Source organism: Mustela lutreola, chromosome 8, assembly GCF_030435805.1.
Source record: "Mustela lutreola isolate mMusLut2 chromosome 8, mMusLut2.pri, whole genome shotgun sequence".
Taxonomy (NCBI): Eukaryota; Metazoa; Chordata; class Mammalia; order Carnivora; family Mustelidae; genus Mustela; species Mustela lutreola.
The window spans coordinates 56,974,846-56,989,781 of NC_081297.1; the positions used below are offsets into that span (position 1 = coordinate 56,974,846).

The window sequence follows — 14,936 nt, forward strand, 5'->3', positions numbered from 1 at the left end:
AAGAAGAAACATCATCAAAAATAGCTGGCAAACAGAGAAGAAAGCAAAATGAAATATTTATTAAAAGTACCAGAGTAGAAAAAAAAAGTACCATAGAAAAAAAATAAGGATAAAGAAGCCCATATATTTCTAAATAGTCCTCAAGCAATAGTGTTATCATAGCCCAGAACTATTCATTAACATAAAGAAATAATACCAAAACAAGTTGAATTATTTTCTGTTTATTCTGTTTAACAGGCAAAGAAGAATGATGTATTTTGGAAATATTCTCATCAAAAAATTCTTAAAATAGTAAAAATTCCTCAAGGAATAAGCTTTGGATATCTGGACTATAAACATGTTAGTTCCTAATAAGGAGTACTGAGACACTAAGTATCAATTTCGGACTTTCGTCTTCTTCATTTTGAGAGCAATCAAACCAGTTTTCTTCAGACAGCCTGGGCTGGTTTGGGCCAGGACCTAGTCAGTATGTAGTCTGACAGTGATGTAGGTAAATAGGACAGAGGAATGAAAAAAAACTGAGAATCCCAACCAGCTGAGTATCGAGTGCGGGGATACACAGATGTCAAAGCATGTTCCATGCAGTCAGTGACGAGGTTCAGGTTTGTGCTACATTTCAACAGCTCTTGTTTGACGCCATTGTAATCTGTATACAAACAGAGAAATGGTGGTCAGCCATCTTATTCCTTGCGGTTTTTTTTAACAAGATCTTATTTATTTATTTGAGAGAGAAAGAGAGCATGAGCGGGGAAGAGGGGCAGAGAGAGATGGAGAATCAGGCTGCCCACTGAGCAGGGAGCCTGACACAAGGGCTCAATCCCAAGACCTTGAGATCATGCCCTGAGCCAAAGGCAAACACTTCACCAACTGAGCCACGCAGGTGCACCAATCTTATTCCTTGTATTTTAGGGGTGCCTAGATAGCTCAATGGGTTAAAGCCTCTGCCTTCGGCTCAGGTCATGATCCCAGCAGGGCCCTGGGATCGAGCCCTGCATTGGGCTCTCTGCTCAGCAGGGAGCCTGCTTCCTCCTCTCTCTCTGCCTGCTTCTCTGACTACCTGTGATCTTTGTCTGTCAAATAAATAAATAAAATCTTTATTCCTTATATTTTAAGGTTAAGACCCTGCTATACAGCCACAGAAATCTAACGACATTTGATTTCTACAAGGATTAGGCTGTAGATCTATGCTTCCCAGTGACAACCATTAGCCAAATGTAGCTATTGAAGACCTAAAATATAGCTAGTATGACTAAAAACTGAATTTTTAAATTTTAATTAATTTTCATTTTAAAACTCAAATCTAGGGGACGCCTGGGTGGCTCAGTGGGTTAAGCCGCTGCCTTCGGCTCGGGTCATGATCTCAGGGTCCTGGGATCGAGTCCCACATCGGGCTCTCTGCTCAGCGGGGAGTCTGCTTCCTCCTCTCTCTCTGCCTGCTTCTCTGACTACCTGTGATCTTTGTCTGTCAAATAAATAAATAAAATCTTTATTCCTTATATTTTAAGGTTAAGACCCTGCTATACAGCCACAGAAATCTAACGACATTTGATTTCTACAAGGATTAGGCTGTAGATCTATGCTTCCCAGTGACAACCATTAGCCAAATGTAGCTATTGAAGACCTAAAATATAGCTAGTATGACTAAAAACTGAATTTTTAAATTTTAATTAATTTTCATTTTAAAACTCAAATCTAGGGGACGCCTGGGTGGCTCAGTGGGTTAAGCCGCTGCCTTCGGCTCGGGTCATGATCTCAGGGTCCTGGGATCGAGTCCCACATCGGGCTCTCTGCTCAGCGGGGAGTCTGCTTCCTCCTCTCTCTCTCTCTGCCTGCCTCTCTGCCTACTTGTGATCTCTCTCTGTCAAATAAATAAATAAAATCTTTAAAAAAATAAAAAATAAAAATAAAATAAAACTCAAATCTATTTCTGGAAAACATTTTAGTATTTTTGGAGTTGTCCATGGATCAGAATAATCTACAGTGTTATCCAATAGAAATAATAATGAGACCCATATATGTAATCTTAAATTTTCTAGTTGCCACTTAAAAAAAAAAGAAAACAGGGGGCACCTGGGTGGTTCAGATGGTTGGGCAGCTGCCTTCAGTTTGGGTCATAATCCCAGGGTCCTGGGATCGAGACTCAAATCAGGCTTCCTGCTCAGCAGGAAGCTTGCCTCTCCCTCTCCCACTCCCCCCCTTGTATTCCTCTCTCGCTGTTTCTTTTTCTGTCCAATAAATTAATAAATAAAAATCTTTTCAAAAAATAAATTTAAAAAAATTTAAAAGTTAAAAATATTTTAAAAAGGAAACACATGAGGAGCGCCTGGGTGGCTCAGTGGGTTAAAGCCTCTGCCTTCGGCTCAGGTCATGATCCCAGGGTCCTGGGATGGAGCCCCGCATCTGGCTCTATGCTCTTCGGCCAGCCTGCTCCCCCCTCTCTCTTTGCCTGCCTCTCTGCCTACTTATGGACTCCGTCTGTCAAATAATTAAATCAAATCCTCAAAAAAAAAAAAAAAAAACCCACATGAAATTAATTTTAATAATATAGTTATTTGGGGCGCCTGGGTGGCTCATTGGGTTAAAGCCTCTGCCTTTGGCTCAGGTCATGGCCTCAGGATCCTGGAGCCCTGCATCTGGTTCTCTGCTCAGCAGGGAACCTGCTTCCTCCTCTCTCTCTGCCTGACTCTCTGCCTACTTGTAATCTCTGTCTGCCAAATAAATAAATAAAATCTTAAAAAAAAAATAGTTATAATTTAATCCTCCATATCCAAAATACTACCATTTCAGTATTTATTATCATTGTGAAATTGTTAATAAGGTAATTTATATTCTTATAAATAATGCTCCAGTGACTCTAAATTTTCTTAATCTACAGATGAAGTATTTCCTAGGAAAATTTAGCATCCAAGTTAAGATATGCTATAAGTATAAAATATACACCAATTTTAAAGGACCAATAAGAAAAAGAATAAAAAATACCTTATTAACAACTTTATATTGATAATAACTCTTTGAACAATTCCAATTCCTTTTATATTCTTTTTTTAAAAGATTTTATTTATTTGTCAGAGAGAGAGCATGACAGAGCGTGACCACAAGCAGTAGGAGCAGCAAGCCAACTCGGGACTCAATCCCAGGACCCTAGGATCATGACCTGAGCTGAAGGCAGACACTTAACTGATGAGCCACCCAGGCATCCTGTAACTACTTTTAAATCATGACAGATATATATATATATATATATATATATATATATATATATATATATATATATATATATATCTCCTTTTATATCTATATGTACTTTTATGTATAGTCACTGCAATAAATTCTATTTTCCTCTTAATTTCTATTGTCAAACTCTATGTATCCAGATGGGAAAAAAAATTCCCTAATACAGTTTAAAACCTTAGACAGGGAAGAGTTTATAACTACAGCTGGCCCTCTGCCATGTTGGGAACGATATTTCCCTAGCTTGCTATGAGTTCTGAGAGGCTCAGGTACTGTTTTGTGACAGCTTTTTTCTTGATTCAATTTTTCCCCCCTCTGCTAATCGTGACCCTCTTAGGCCTGATGCACCCAGAATGTCTGTGAATGACAGAATGACAGTGCTGGAGGTCAGGAGTCTTCTGTCTGCACCTCTGTCTGCCTTCTTTTCTCCGGACTACAGTATCACTCAAAGCCAGTGCCTGGGCTGCTGGGACCCACCCATCACAGGGTCCCCTTTTGAAAGGCGAGCTGCTCCCTTTGGCCTTGGCAAGCTGCTGACTCCTTTGTGTGAAGAAAAACCATCGCTTCCCCCAGGAAGATGGAACCCCACACCAAGGTGAATGACTTACTCCTATGAAGAAGGCTGCTTTACCTCTACCCCCAAACTGCCTTTTAGTCATAAGAATGCCATTCTTACAGACATTGAACCATCTCACTCCCAGGAGGCTCCTGAAGACTGCACTGCACGTGTCTCTGGCCTCGGCCAATAAAGCCTTGCAAAGCTGGCCTTCACCTAGTCCTCTCTACCCACACCCCTCCCACCCTCAACAATAAGGCATGGAGTTTGTGCCTGGGCCCTTTATTACTAAAGGGGTAGACAATACTGAAGGCTGTACTTCAGTTGTGCAGGCCTCCCACACCAGTCCCGCCAGACTACAGAAGCGCACACCCCTCTCAAGACCCAGAGGTTCCAGGCCTCTAGCCTGCCTCCCTAGTACGTAGATGGCCCAGCCCATACATAACAGGGCAGAACGAGCATTGGCCCTAGGCTGTCCATACAACCTCTTCTCAGCCATGAAAGCCATCACCAAGCCAACGATGAGGGCCATGGGACCTTACCCAACACCTCCTATCCTGCGAAGGCTTTGTTTAAGGAGTTTTGTTCTCAGAGGACCTGCCCATCTTCACCATTCTTCACCAACCCTCTTTTCCCCTTCTCAGGCAAGGTTATCCATTATCTTAGGAAAAGAAAAGCTCACGGGCATCAAAAAACTTCTGTCCATAGGCTTCTTTAACATGTTCAGGGACTTCTTCCCAGGCTTGCTTGAGTTTCTCCAGGCACCGCTGCAACTCTGTCATTCCGGTTCTGAAGTAGCCAGGCTCAACTATGCTAATTTTCACCCCAAAATGTTGAAGCTCACGCCTGAAAATACAAACCCTGGAGTTAACTCTTTTTTTTTTTTTTAAAGATTTTATTTATTTTTTTGACACACAGAGAGAGATCACAAGTAGACAGAGAGGCAGGCAGAGAGAGAGGGAGAAGCAGGCTCCCCGCTGAGCAGAGATCCCAATGTGGAGCTCGATCCCAGGACCCTGAGATCATGACCTGAGCTAAGGCAGAGGCTTAAACCACTGAGCCACCCAGGCGCCCCAGGAGTTAACTCTTTTGACTGAAAGACATGACTTCAGTGCCCTCATGGAGGAAAACAAAACAAGTTTTTAAAAACATCTCTACTGAATATTTTGAAGGATAAAGAAGCAGAGAGGAAAAGGAAAAAAAATGTTTTTAATTTCCTAGGTCCAACAATGGGGACATGATTATACAAACTACCAGAACCATTCAATTCTACATCCATTTTTTTCACAGAATCATGAAGTCCCTACCCTGTTTTAGACAGGGGATCCATGAAGGACACAAGGAAGAACAAAGAAAGTTAGCATTTTTATGGCAGCTACTGTGCTAAGCATCTTACATGCACAATCTCAGAAAATTAAGACTCAGTTGCTTGCCTCAGAAGCTCACAATGAGGGGCACCTGGGTGGCTCAGTGGGTTAAAGCCTCTGCCTTCGGCTCAGGTTATGATACCAGGATCCTGGGATCAAGCCTCTTATTGGGCTTCCTGCTCGGCAGGGAGCCTGCTTCCTCCCCTCTCCCTCTCTGCCTGCCTCTCTGCCTACTTGTGATCTGTCTGTCAAATAAATAAATTTTTTAAAAATCTTCAAAGAAAAAAAAGCTCACAATGAGTGAGTCTGACAAGTAAGCAAATCATTGTTAACACAACTCAAAAGAATTACAGGGGTGCCTGGGTGATTCAGAGGGTCGAGCATCTGCCTTCAGCTAGGGTCGTGATCCCAGCAGAGCAGGGAGCCTGCTTCTCCCTCTCCCTCTGCTGCTACCTACCCCTCCTTGTGCTCTCTTCTCTCTCTCTCTGTCAAATCAATAAACAAATAACCTTTAAAAAAAAAAAAAAAGAATTATAGGGGCGCCTGGGTGGCTCAGTGGGTTAAGCTGCTGCCTTTGGCTCGGGTCGTGATCTCAGGGTCCTGGGATGGAGTCCCGCATTGGGCTCTCTCTGCTCAGCAGGGAGCCTGCTTCCTCCTCTCTCTCTGCCTGCCTCTCTGTCTACTTGTGATCTCTCTCTCTCTGTCAAATAAATAAATAATCTTTTTAAATAAATAAAAAGAATTATAAAGGAGAGATATTCAAGGGGCTACATAAGTAGAGAGGAGGAGGCAGAGAGTTTCTGAGGGAGTCAAGGAAGGCTTCAATGAGGAGAGACTGTTTCACTTGAACCTTGAAGGATAAAGAGGAAATTTCTGCATGATGAAAGGGGAAGAACAGAATACCAGATAGTGGGAACTGGACCTGCAGAAGCATGGAATTACTATATATTCAAAGACTACAAAAGACCATTAATGGAATCTGAGGTGGGCATGAAAATTACAAGTCATTGGTCATTCCAGAATATTCAGGTTAGTTCAACAAAGAGTTCCAGAATCCTTACCGGGGGCTGGATATGTACCAGGCACTGTGCTAAGTACTGCCTTCACCAAGTGAAATAAGATGGCATTGTGTACCATGGGAGAAGTATAGTCTAGGTATTTGGGGACAGTGATGAGGGGTGTTCCCTAATCTGGAGGCTGAAGTGGCCTCACTGAAAAAGGTGAAGCCCAAGCTGATTTCAAGGAGAAATGTTTGAAATAATTGGTCCATAAGAAGGTAAAACACATAGCATCATGACCCCCTAAAGCTCTGAATGGTTCTCAAAGTGTGGTCCCCAGATAAATGGCAACATCAGCATCTGGGAGTCTGTTAGAAATACAAATTTACTGGGCTCTAGTCCAGATTTTTTTTTTTAAAGATTTTATTTATTTATTTGACAGGCAGAGATTACAAGTAGTCTGAGAGGTAGGCAGAGAGAAAGGAGGAAGCAGGGTCCCTGCTGAGCAGAGAGCCCCATGCGGGGCTCGATCCCAGAACCCTGGGATCATGACCTGAGCCGAAAGCAGAGGCTTTAACCCACTGAGCCACCCAGGTGCCCCTAGACCAGATTTATTAAGTCAGGAACTCTGGGGATGAGACCTGACAATCTGTGTGAATAAGCCATCCAGGCTCTGAGGCAACCTAGAGGTTAAAAACGACTTTTCTAAAGGAAAAGCCTCCCTTATCAAAGCAAAATCTAAAACTTTCCATGGTAGGGCCTCAGAGAAAAACTGTCAATGGCTGTGTGTGCTGGAAAAGAGAGAGGGCTGTGTAAGCCCATGGTGCTTCTGCCCTAGAATTTCACTTCCCCTTGCGGCTTCCTCACTGTGATTCCCATCACACCGTGAGATCTGCATTCCCTCTTAAAGTCCAGCTCATGTGTGGGCCAGATCTTCCTTTCCCTGTTTGGCCTTAGCACAATTAGAGCACACTGGAATTTTCTAAAGAAAATCATGATTTGAACATTGGAAGGCCATTCTTTGCTCTTGGTCTGAGACACCAGTGAAACACAGGCAGCAGCCCCGTGGAGGCAGACAGAAGGTAAGTTAGGCTGGAAGCCAAGCAAGGCGCCTGTCCCATGGTGACAACTCGCATGACTTCAATTATTTCCCTATTCCCTTCCTAGGCAGATAATATAATATGTGTATTATGAGAGATACCTACCGGTCATGGCACGTGATAAGCTAAATAATGGCCCCCAAAGATACCGGGTCCTAATCCCTGGAACCCATGTGGTACCCTGAAGTTGTGATTAAATTAAGGATCTTGAGACAGGGAGATTATACTAGATAATATGGGTGTGCAATCACAACTACCTTTTTTAAAAATATTTTATTTATTTATTCGAGAGAGAGAGAGATAGCAAAAGAGAGCATAAGCAAGGAGGAAAGGGAGAAGCAGACTCCCTGCTGAGCAGGGAGACTGATGTGGATTCTGATCCCAGGACCCTGCAATCATGACCTGAGCCAAAGGCAGATGCTTAACCGACTGAGCCACCAGGTGCCCGCAATCACAACTATCTTTATAAGAGAGACAGAGGCAGAGTTGAAGGCCCACAGAGGAACAGAAGGCAATGTGACCTTGGAGGCAGGGACTGGAGTGATGTAGCAACAAGCCAAGGAATACTGACAGCCCATAGATGCTGGAAGAGGCATGGAACAGATTCTCCCCTAGAGCCTTCAGAAGGAACCTGGCCCTGTCAACAACTTGATTTGGGCCCAGTAACACTGATTTCAGACTTCGGCCTCCAGAACTGTGAGGGAATAAGTATGTGTTGTTTTCAGACACTCCAAATTATAGCAGCCACAGGACACCTGGCTGGCTCAGTCGGCAGAGCATGTGACTCTTGATCTTGGGGCTGTGAGTTCAAGCCCCACGTTGGGTGTGGAAATTACTTAAAAAAATAAAATCTTAAAAAAAAAAAAAAAAAAAAGAGGGGCGCCTGGGTAGCTCAGTGGGTTAAAGCCTCTGCCTTCAGCTCCGGTCATGATCCCAGGATCATAGGATCGAGCCCCAAGCCCCGTACCAGGCTCTCTGCTCAGTGGGGAGCCTGCTTCCCTTCCTCTCTCTCTCTGCCTGCCTCTCTGCCTACTTGTGATCTCTCTGTGTCAAATAAATAAATAAAATCTTTTAAAATTTTTTTAAAATTAAAAAAAAAAAATTACAGCAGCCATAGGAAGCTAATACATGGTGCCTAAAATACTCACAGCTCATTTCCAAGAATGAAACTGCCCTAAAGTCAGTTCCTGCTTAACAGAGAGTATGTGTGGCAATATTTTGTGCCATGTGACTACCCCATCGTGTCCCCAGCTAACTGGACCAGGGAGGAGAGAGCCCTGCTTAGCCTTGGAGAGTGGCTCTGTCTATTACTACCTGTGTTATGACCATAGCGACCTACTAATCTCTGCCCCTGTTTCCTCACACACACACTAAGGATAAAAATAAGACCTTCCTCATTGGGTTGCTATGAAAATTAAATGACCTGTTAGATGTGAAGTACTCACAACAGTGCCTGGCACATAATAAAGCACACGAAAATGTCACAGAATAGGTCACCTGGCACACACAGAAAATAAACAAAGCTAACAGAGTCCTCCCTCTTAGGAATGAAAAGGTAAAGGGAAATATAAAAAGGAAGCAGCTGACAGAGCAACACATGCCTGAAACAGTGCCTGAAAAAAAGCCAGGAGGTAAACCCAGGGCCATAATGGGCCATGGAGGACGAACAGAAGGTCTAAGAAAAGAAGTGCTTAGATAAAGAAAAGAGATACAGAGTAAAGCAGATGAGTGCCCAGAGACAAAGAGAGTCAGAGTCACCATGGAGAGACAAGGACAGGCTCACTGTAAAGAGGAAAGAAGACAGTCATCTTCTCTTCAGAAATGAAATTTTTTAAAAAAATTTTATGTATTTACTTGACACAGAGAGTACAAGGGGGGGAGCAGCAGGCAGAGAGAGAAGCAGACTCCCCGCTGAGCAGGGAGGCCGATGTGGGGCTTGATCCTAGGACCCTGGGATAAGATGCTTGCTTAACCGTGTGAATTACCCAGGTGCCCTGAGAAATAAAATTTTATCAAGGCTAAATCTTGAGAATCAAAGTGTGATGTGGTGGAAGGAAACAAAGACCTACAGCCAAAACACAGTTTTGCCAAATCTGAGTTGCGGCCGGTGAACTTTGGGAAAGAGACTTAAATCGGAGCCTCAGTTTCCTATATAAAACAAACTAGTAATAATATCTATAAATCAAGATTTTTGGAGTAATGAAATAAAATAATGTAGGCAAAAGCAATTAGCACAGTGCCAAGACATATTTGTTGCTTTTGTTTTAACTTAAGAGCGTTACCTCAGAATATCTGAAAAGGCTTCTACTCCATACTTGGAGCTACAGTAGATTCCTCCAAAGGAAGCAATTCTTCCCAGAATGCTGGAGACATTAACAATCCTCCCACGTGCTCTCCTCACCAAGGGAAGCATGCTCAAGGTCAACTCAATCAAACCAATGAGGTTCACTTTGAAGACTTCCATATAGGTTTCCATCTTCAGCCACTCGATGTAGCAGTGTGGGTGGAAGATGCCTGCATTGTTGACCATGCCCCAGAGTCCTAAAACAAAGTCAAAGCAGAAGTTCAGTTTCAGACAAAACCGACAGACTATTTACCTTAATTCGTCTTCGGGCTGACAGCAACTAAAAATGTTAGAAAAAATATATTTTTTAATGTTCTTTTTTTTTTTAAGATTATTTACTTATTTATTTATTTGACAGAGAGAGGGAACACAAGCAGGGGAGCAGCAGAGGGAGAGGGAGAAGCAGGCTTCCTGCCGAGCAGGGAACCCAATGCGCGGCTCAATCCCAGGACCTTGGGATCATGACCTGAGCCGAAGGTGACACTTAACGACTGAGCCACCCAGGCGCCCCTATTTTTTTTAATGTTCTTAAATCCATCAGTTAACAAGAAAGTAGAGGAAGGTCAGGGCAAAAACTAAGAAAAGGCAGGAATCCAGAGACAATAAAGAGAACATTGGTGCTGGCTTTTGATTTGAGGGAATTTTCCAACCAGTGTGAACTTGAATTTCAGTATTTATAGCCTCAAAAAAATACACAATAAGATATGAAGTCCAGGACCTAAGGTAGGTATTCTAATAAAAAATACTTTCTTCATTAAACTGGGATCTTTAATGGTTATGCTATCCATATAACGGTGAGATAGAAAGTCCTTCCAAAGGACTGAGAGTAACACTGTCCACCTTGAACTTTGCCATTGTGGGGAGGGAGCAAGAATCATCCCTACCAACCCTGAGGAATCATTATTACAAGCCATTTCTCATTAGAGTTTGCAGCCCAATTCCCACTATCTGGATGGTCCAAAAATGTCAAGCCAAGAATTAAGTTCAAGGTGGTCAAGGCTTCTGAGCACCCCTGGCACATGATAGAAGCAAACATGGATCCTCTCTGGAAAAATCTTTATATCAGGCATCAGGGAATCACCAGAGTTACTAAGAAAAATTGTAGTTCATGGTCATAAATCAAAATACAGAAGGAAACAAAACACCAAATGCAAGAACCAACAGAATCAAAAGAAGCAAAAAAAGACTCACAAAGACATTAGATACCAGAAGTATAAGACTTATCATATAAAATATGTATGCTAAATATAACTTTTTTTTTAAAGATTTCATTTATTTATATATTTGTCAGAAAGAAAGGGCACAAAAGCAGGGAGAGTGGCAGGGGGAGAGGGAGAAGCAGACTCCCCGCTGAGCAGGGACCCTCCTTCCCCTGCCCCTCCATGTAGGACTCAAAGACAGACGCTTAACCAACTGAGCCACCCAGGTGCCCAGGAATGACTCTATTTTAAACGGTAGCCAAGGGGAGAAGATCAGTTTCTTAAGAATACCTTGAAAATTCTTTAAACATAAACATAAAGAACTATGGTTATAAATACCCACTGGCAAGGAGAGATAATAGCTTCAGATCTATTTGGCTCATTTTTCAAGATAAACATTGTTAAGGAAATGAAACACCACTGAAGATCACCTCTATCCTTCAAATGAGAAAGCCTTTTAGGCCCTACTTTGGGGTATTACATATAGAGAGAAAACTTTAACAACTTCATGCCCAAGTAAATGAAAGGAGAAACTACTTCTCCTTACCTCTGTCCCCGACACGCTCCCTCACCCACTGAGTGGCTGCCGATATGCTCTCTGTCTTGGTGACGTCCAGGATCACGGTCTCCAGCCTGTCTGACGTCTGGCCTCTCAGCTGCTGGGCCCCCTCCTCCGTCAGACACGCGGCCAGCACCCTCAAGCCTCGCAGGTCCAGCTGCCGGGCCAGCAGGTTCCCGAAGCCCGAGTCACAGCCCGTGATGAAGACGTACTTGTCTCGGAGGTGGCTCACCACCTGCCTCTCCCGGTACCAGCGCAGGAGGAAGTAAAGGCCCACGAGGGCCGCCAGGCACAGCCACATGGTGAGGGGACTCCCTTCTGCTTCAAAAGAAAGAGACCAGCTTTCATTCCCTTCTGTCCTTTTCTCTTTAACCAGTTATCTACTGAGGATATGCTATGTGCCAGACACTGCTCCTGGGGCTGGGGACTCCACAGTCACCAATACTCCGGAAGCCACAGTCCAGAGAGGGCATCGGAGATAACAGGACAAGTGCCATGCAGTGTGGCCGGTGTCATAACAACAAACAAACAGTCTGACAAGGCTGCAAATGAGTGGGACTTGAGGCCTAACAAGTTAGAAATGGCTTCACAGGGGGCAGTGTTTTGGCAACTACTTCCTGTAAGATAGCTAAGAGTTCAAGAAGCAGATCCAGATGAAGAACGTTCCAGGCAGCCACAGGGTGTATTTGAAGGAAGTGGTGGGCAGCATGCCTTCCTGATGCCTACAAGCACTTCAGCACGGTGTGCCACAGAGCATACAGAGGACCCAGATGCCCAGACCAGAGCGTTCCTTCTGGGCCACGCTAAGGAATCTGGACGTTATCTTACAGGCAACCAGAGTGTGCTGTTATCGGGAGGTATTACACTGAGGAGTAGGATGGGCAGATTTAGCTTGAGAGATCTGTACCACAGTGTGAGTGGAAGGTATATTTAACAGGGCTGTGAGGAAGTCAAAGACGTAGGTTAAGAGACCCAACTGTCTAGGGGAGATACTGCAGCCAAGGCAGTTTGTAAATAAAGACCAATCAGATGCATTATTGAAATGAATGTTCAGAGAGGCCTACATTTCTTCATGTAGTTCTAGAGAAACAGCCACCATTTGGGGGCAACCTATAGTGTTGGGTGCAGTACCATATGATTCATAAGGACGTAAGACACCATCACAGATGGGCGTGAGCCCACCAGCACATCATAAGCACATGACACCTGCGTGAGGTGAATCTATGCCATTCACACTCTTTGGCTTGGCATTCAGGCCATCGAGGTGCTCTGACCCTTGACTTACTCCTTAGGCTTCTTTTTTTGCCACATCCCTCTTGCATGCACTCTTTAGTCATAGCAGCTTCCAGTACCCCACACAGTACAGGCCTTTCATGGCCCAGTACACAATTCTCTCAACAATCCCTTCTTTCCCAGTCCTCATCCATTTGGCCAATAACACTCATCCATTAATACTCAGCTCAACGATCATTTTGACTCAACAAACACCAATTCAACACCTACTATGAGTCAGACACAATGTTAGGCATGGATAAACAACAGTAAACCCAACAAGGTTCCATTATTCATTGAATTTACCATCTAAGGGTGAAGGCCAACAAGAAAACAAAGCAATGGAACAGAATTAAGGACAACATGCTGCTGGAGCACTCTAGGAGATCTGAGGTTTCTGGAGAGAGAGTAAATAGAAGTTGAGATCTAAAGGGTAATAAAATAATCGTAACAATAGCTAACAACAACAATAGCCTAACACTTGCTGTGTACCAGGCTCTTTTCTAAGCTGTCCCCATATACGAACTCACTGAATTCTCACAACAGCACTCTAAGGCAGGTCCTGTCATATCCCTGTGTCAGGTTCAAATGTCAAAACATTCAGGCATGTGAGTGATTTGGTGGGGAAAATGCACGAGAGGATAAAGGGGAGAGTGCAGGAGTAGGTGGTGGTGCAGGTCTGAGAGCCTCTGAAAGGAGAAAGAGGAGGGAGGAGTTGAGAGGAGGCTCCTTAACGTATAGGACCCTCAGAAAGTCTCAGCCAGGCAAATGGGGGGCCTTTGAGCTGAGACTGTCCAGTAGAACCCTGCACTGGGCAGAACTGGCTGGGCTCCATTGCTGCCACCATGCTCCGTCACTAGCTGGGGGTGCCCAGGAGAAGCGTGCCTCAGTATACAGGCCATCGCAGATCCAAAAACAATAGCTGGGGGCTGTGAGTCAACCTGACTCCTCAAAGCAGATTCTCTTGAAAAGACATCTGAGCAATACACCTCCACAACCGCCGCATTATTTTATAGATGAGCACTGAGAGATGAAGTATAGCTCAGGGCAAAGGAGGGGGAGAGGGGTCCAGGCAGAAGACTTTTGGACCCCTCTTAACCCGACCCCTGATCAAACAAAAGGGACCACTCCCCCCCCCCACACCCCACATCCCAGCTGCAGCCTGTACTTGAGCGTATCATGACATCACACTGCTTCCTCCGACTTGTAGACTACGAAGCCCTTGCGAGCTCAGGCTATCGATTCCTCTGCAGCTGGCACAGTGAAGGGTATACAGCCGGGGCTGTGTGGTTGGATAAATGCTGTTAGATAGATAAATGAAACAAAGGGGCGCCTGGGTGGCTCAGTGGGGTAAAGCCTCTGCCTTCAGCTCAGGTCATGATCCCAGGGTCCTGGGATCGAGCCCCGCATCGGGCTCTCTGCTCGGCGGGGAGCCTGCTTCCTCCTCTCTCTCTCTCTCTCTCTCTGCCTGCTTGTGATCTCTGTCTGTCAAATAAACAAATATAAAATCTTTTTTTTTTTTAAGATTTTATTTACTTATTTTACAGAGAGAGATCACAAGTAGACAGAGAGGCAGGCAGAGAGAGAGAGAGGGAAGCAGGCTCCCCGCTGAGCAGAGAGCCCGATGTGGGACTCGATCCCAGGACCCAGTAGAGTTAACATATAGTGGTACATCAGTTTCAGGTGTACAGTATAGTGATTTGACAATTCTACACATTACTCAGTGCTCATCATGATAAATGTGCTCTTAGCCCCCTTCACTCCTTCCACCCACCCACCCACCCCTCTCCCCTGGAGACCTCCAGTTTGTTCTGTAGAGTTAAGCATTTCTGTGAGTTCTGTGAGGGCCTTTAGCAAATTAATAGAACCCAAAAAGGGAATCATTGGAACTTCCAACGATCTTGGAACTTCCAATGTGTAGCCTGTCAGTCAGAAGTACTGGTGATAAGCTGGGCTGGTGGCTGGCATCTGCAGTAGGGGCTGGGGATGGGGTGGGGGGTGGGGGAGGGGGGCAGTCTTGCAGGATTGAACCTTTCACCTGTGGGATCTGATGCTATCTCCGGTAGATAGTGTTGACATAGGAAACAAAGGCAGAAGGAAAATTATTAAATTTCCTTACTACTTACAGCCCATTGACAGGTGGAGTGACATTCCTCTAGGAACTCAGCTGCCTGGATGCTGACAGTTCATTAAGGCCAAAAGGCAATTTCAGCCCGACCCACAGGACCCTGTAAGTCCACTTAAACATATAAAAATTCTGGGGCATCTGGGTGGCTCAGTTGGTTGGGCAACTGCCTTCGGCTCGGGTCA

At 44.4% G+C, this 14,936-nt stretch overlaps 1 protein-coding gene across 2 annotated transcripts in view; it reads right to left on the bottom strand.

Annotated features, from left to right (window-relative positions):
* Nucleotides 1–205: 205 nt before the first annotated feature.
* Nucleotides 206–14,936, bottom strand: part of HSD17B6 (hydroxysteroid 17-beta dehydrogenase 6) — a 35,899-nt gene continuing 21,168 nt past the window's right edge. Inside the window, exons 2-5 of one of the 2 annotated variants that reach the window (XM_059184899.1) lie at nucleotides 11,343–11,675; nucleotides 9,535–9,793; nucleotides 4,470–4,633; nucleotides 206–646 (exon numbers count right to left, since the gene is read on the bottom strand). In XM_059184899.1, the coding sequence (XP_059040882.1) occupies nucleotides 429–646; nucleotides 4,470–4,633; nucleotides 9,535–9,793; nucleotides 11,343–11,655 (954 nt within the window). In that variant the 5' untranslated portion in view covers nucleotides 11,656–11,675 and the 3' untranslated portion in view covers nucleotides 206–428. The remainder of the gene's footprint in view (nucleotides 647–4,469; nucleotides 4,634–9,534; nucleotides 9,794–11,342; nucleotides 11,676–14,936) is intronic. The other variant, XM_059184900.1, reaches the window with a different exon arrangement.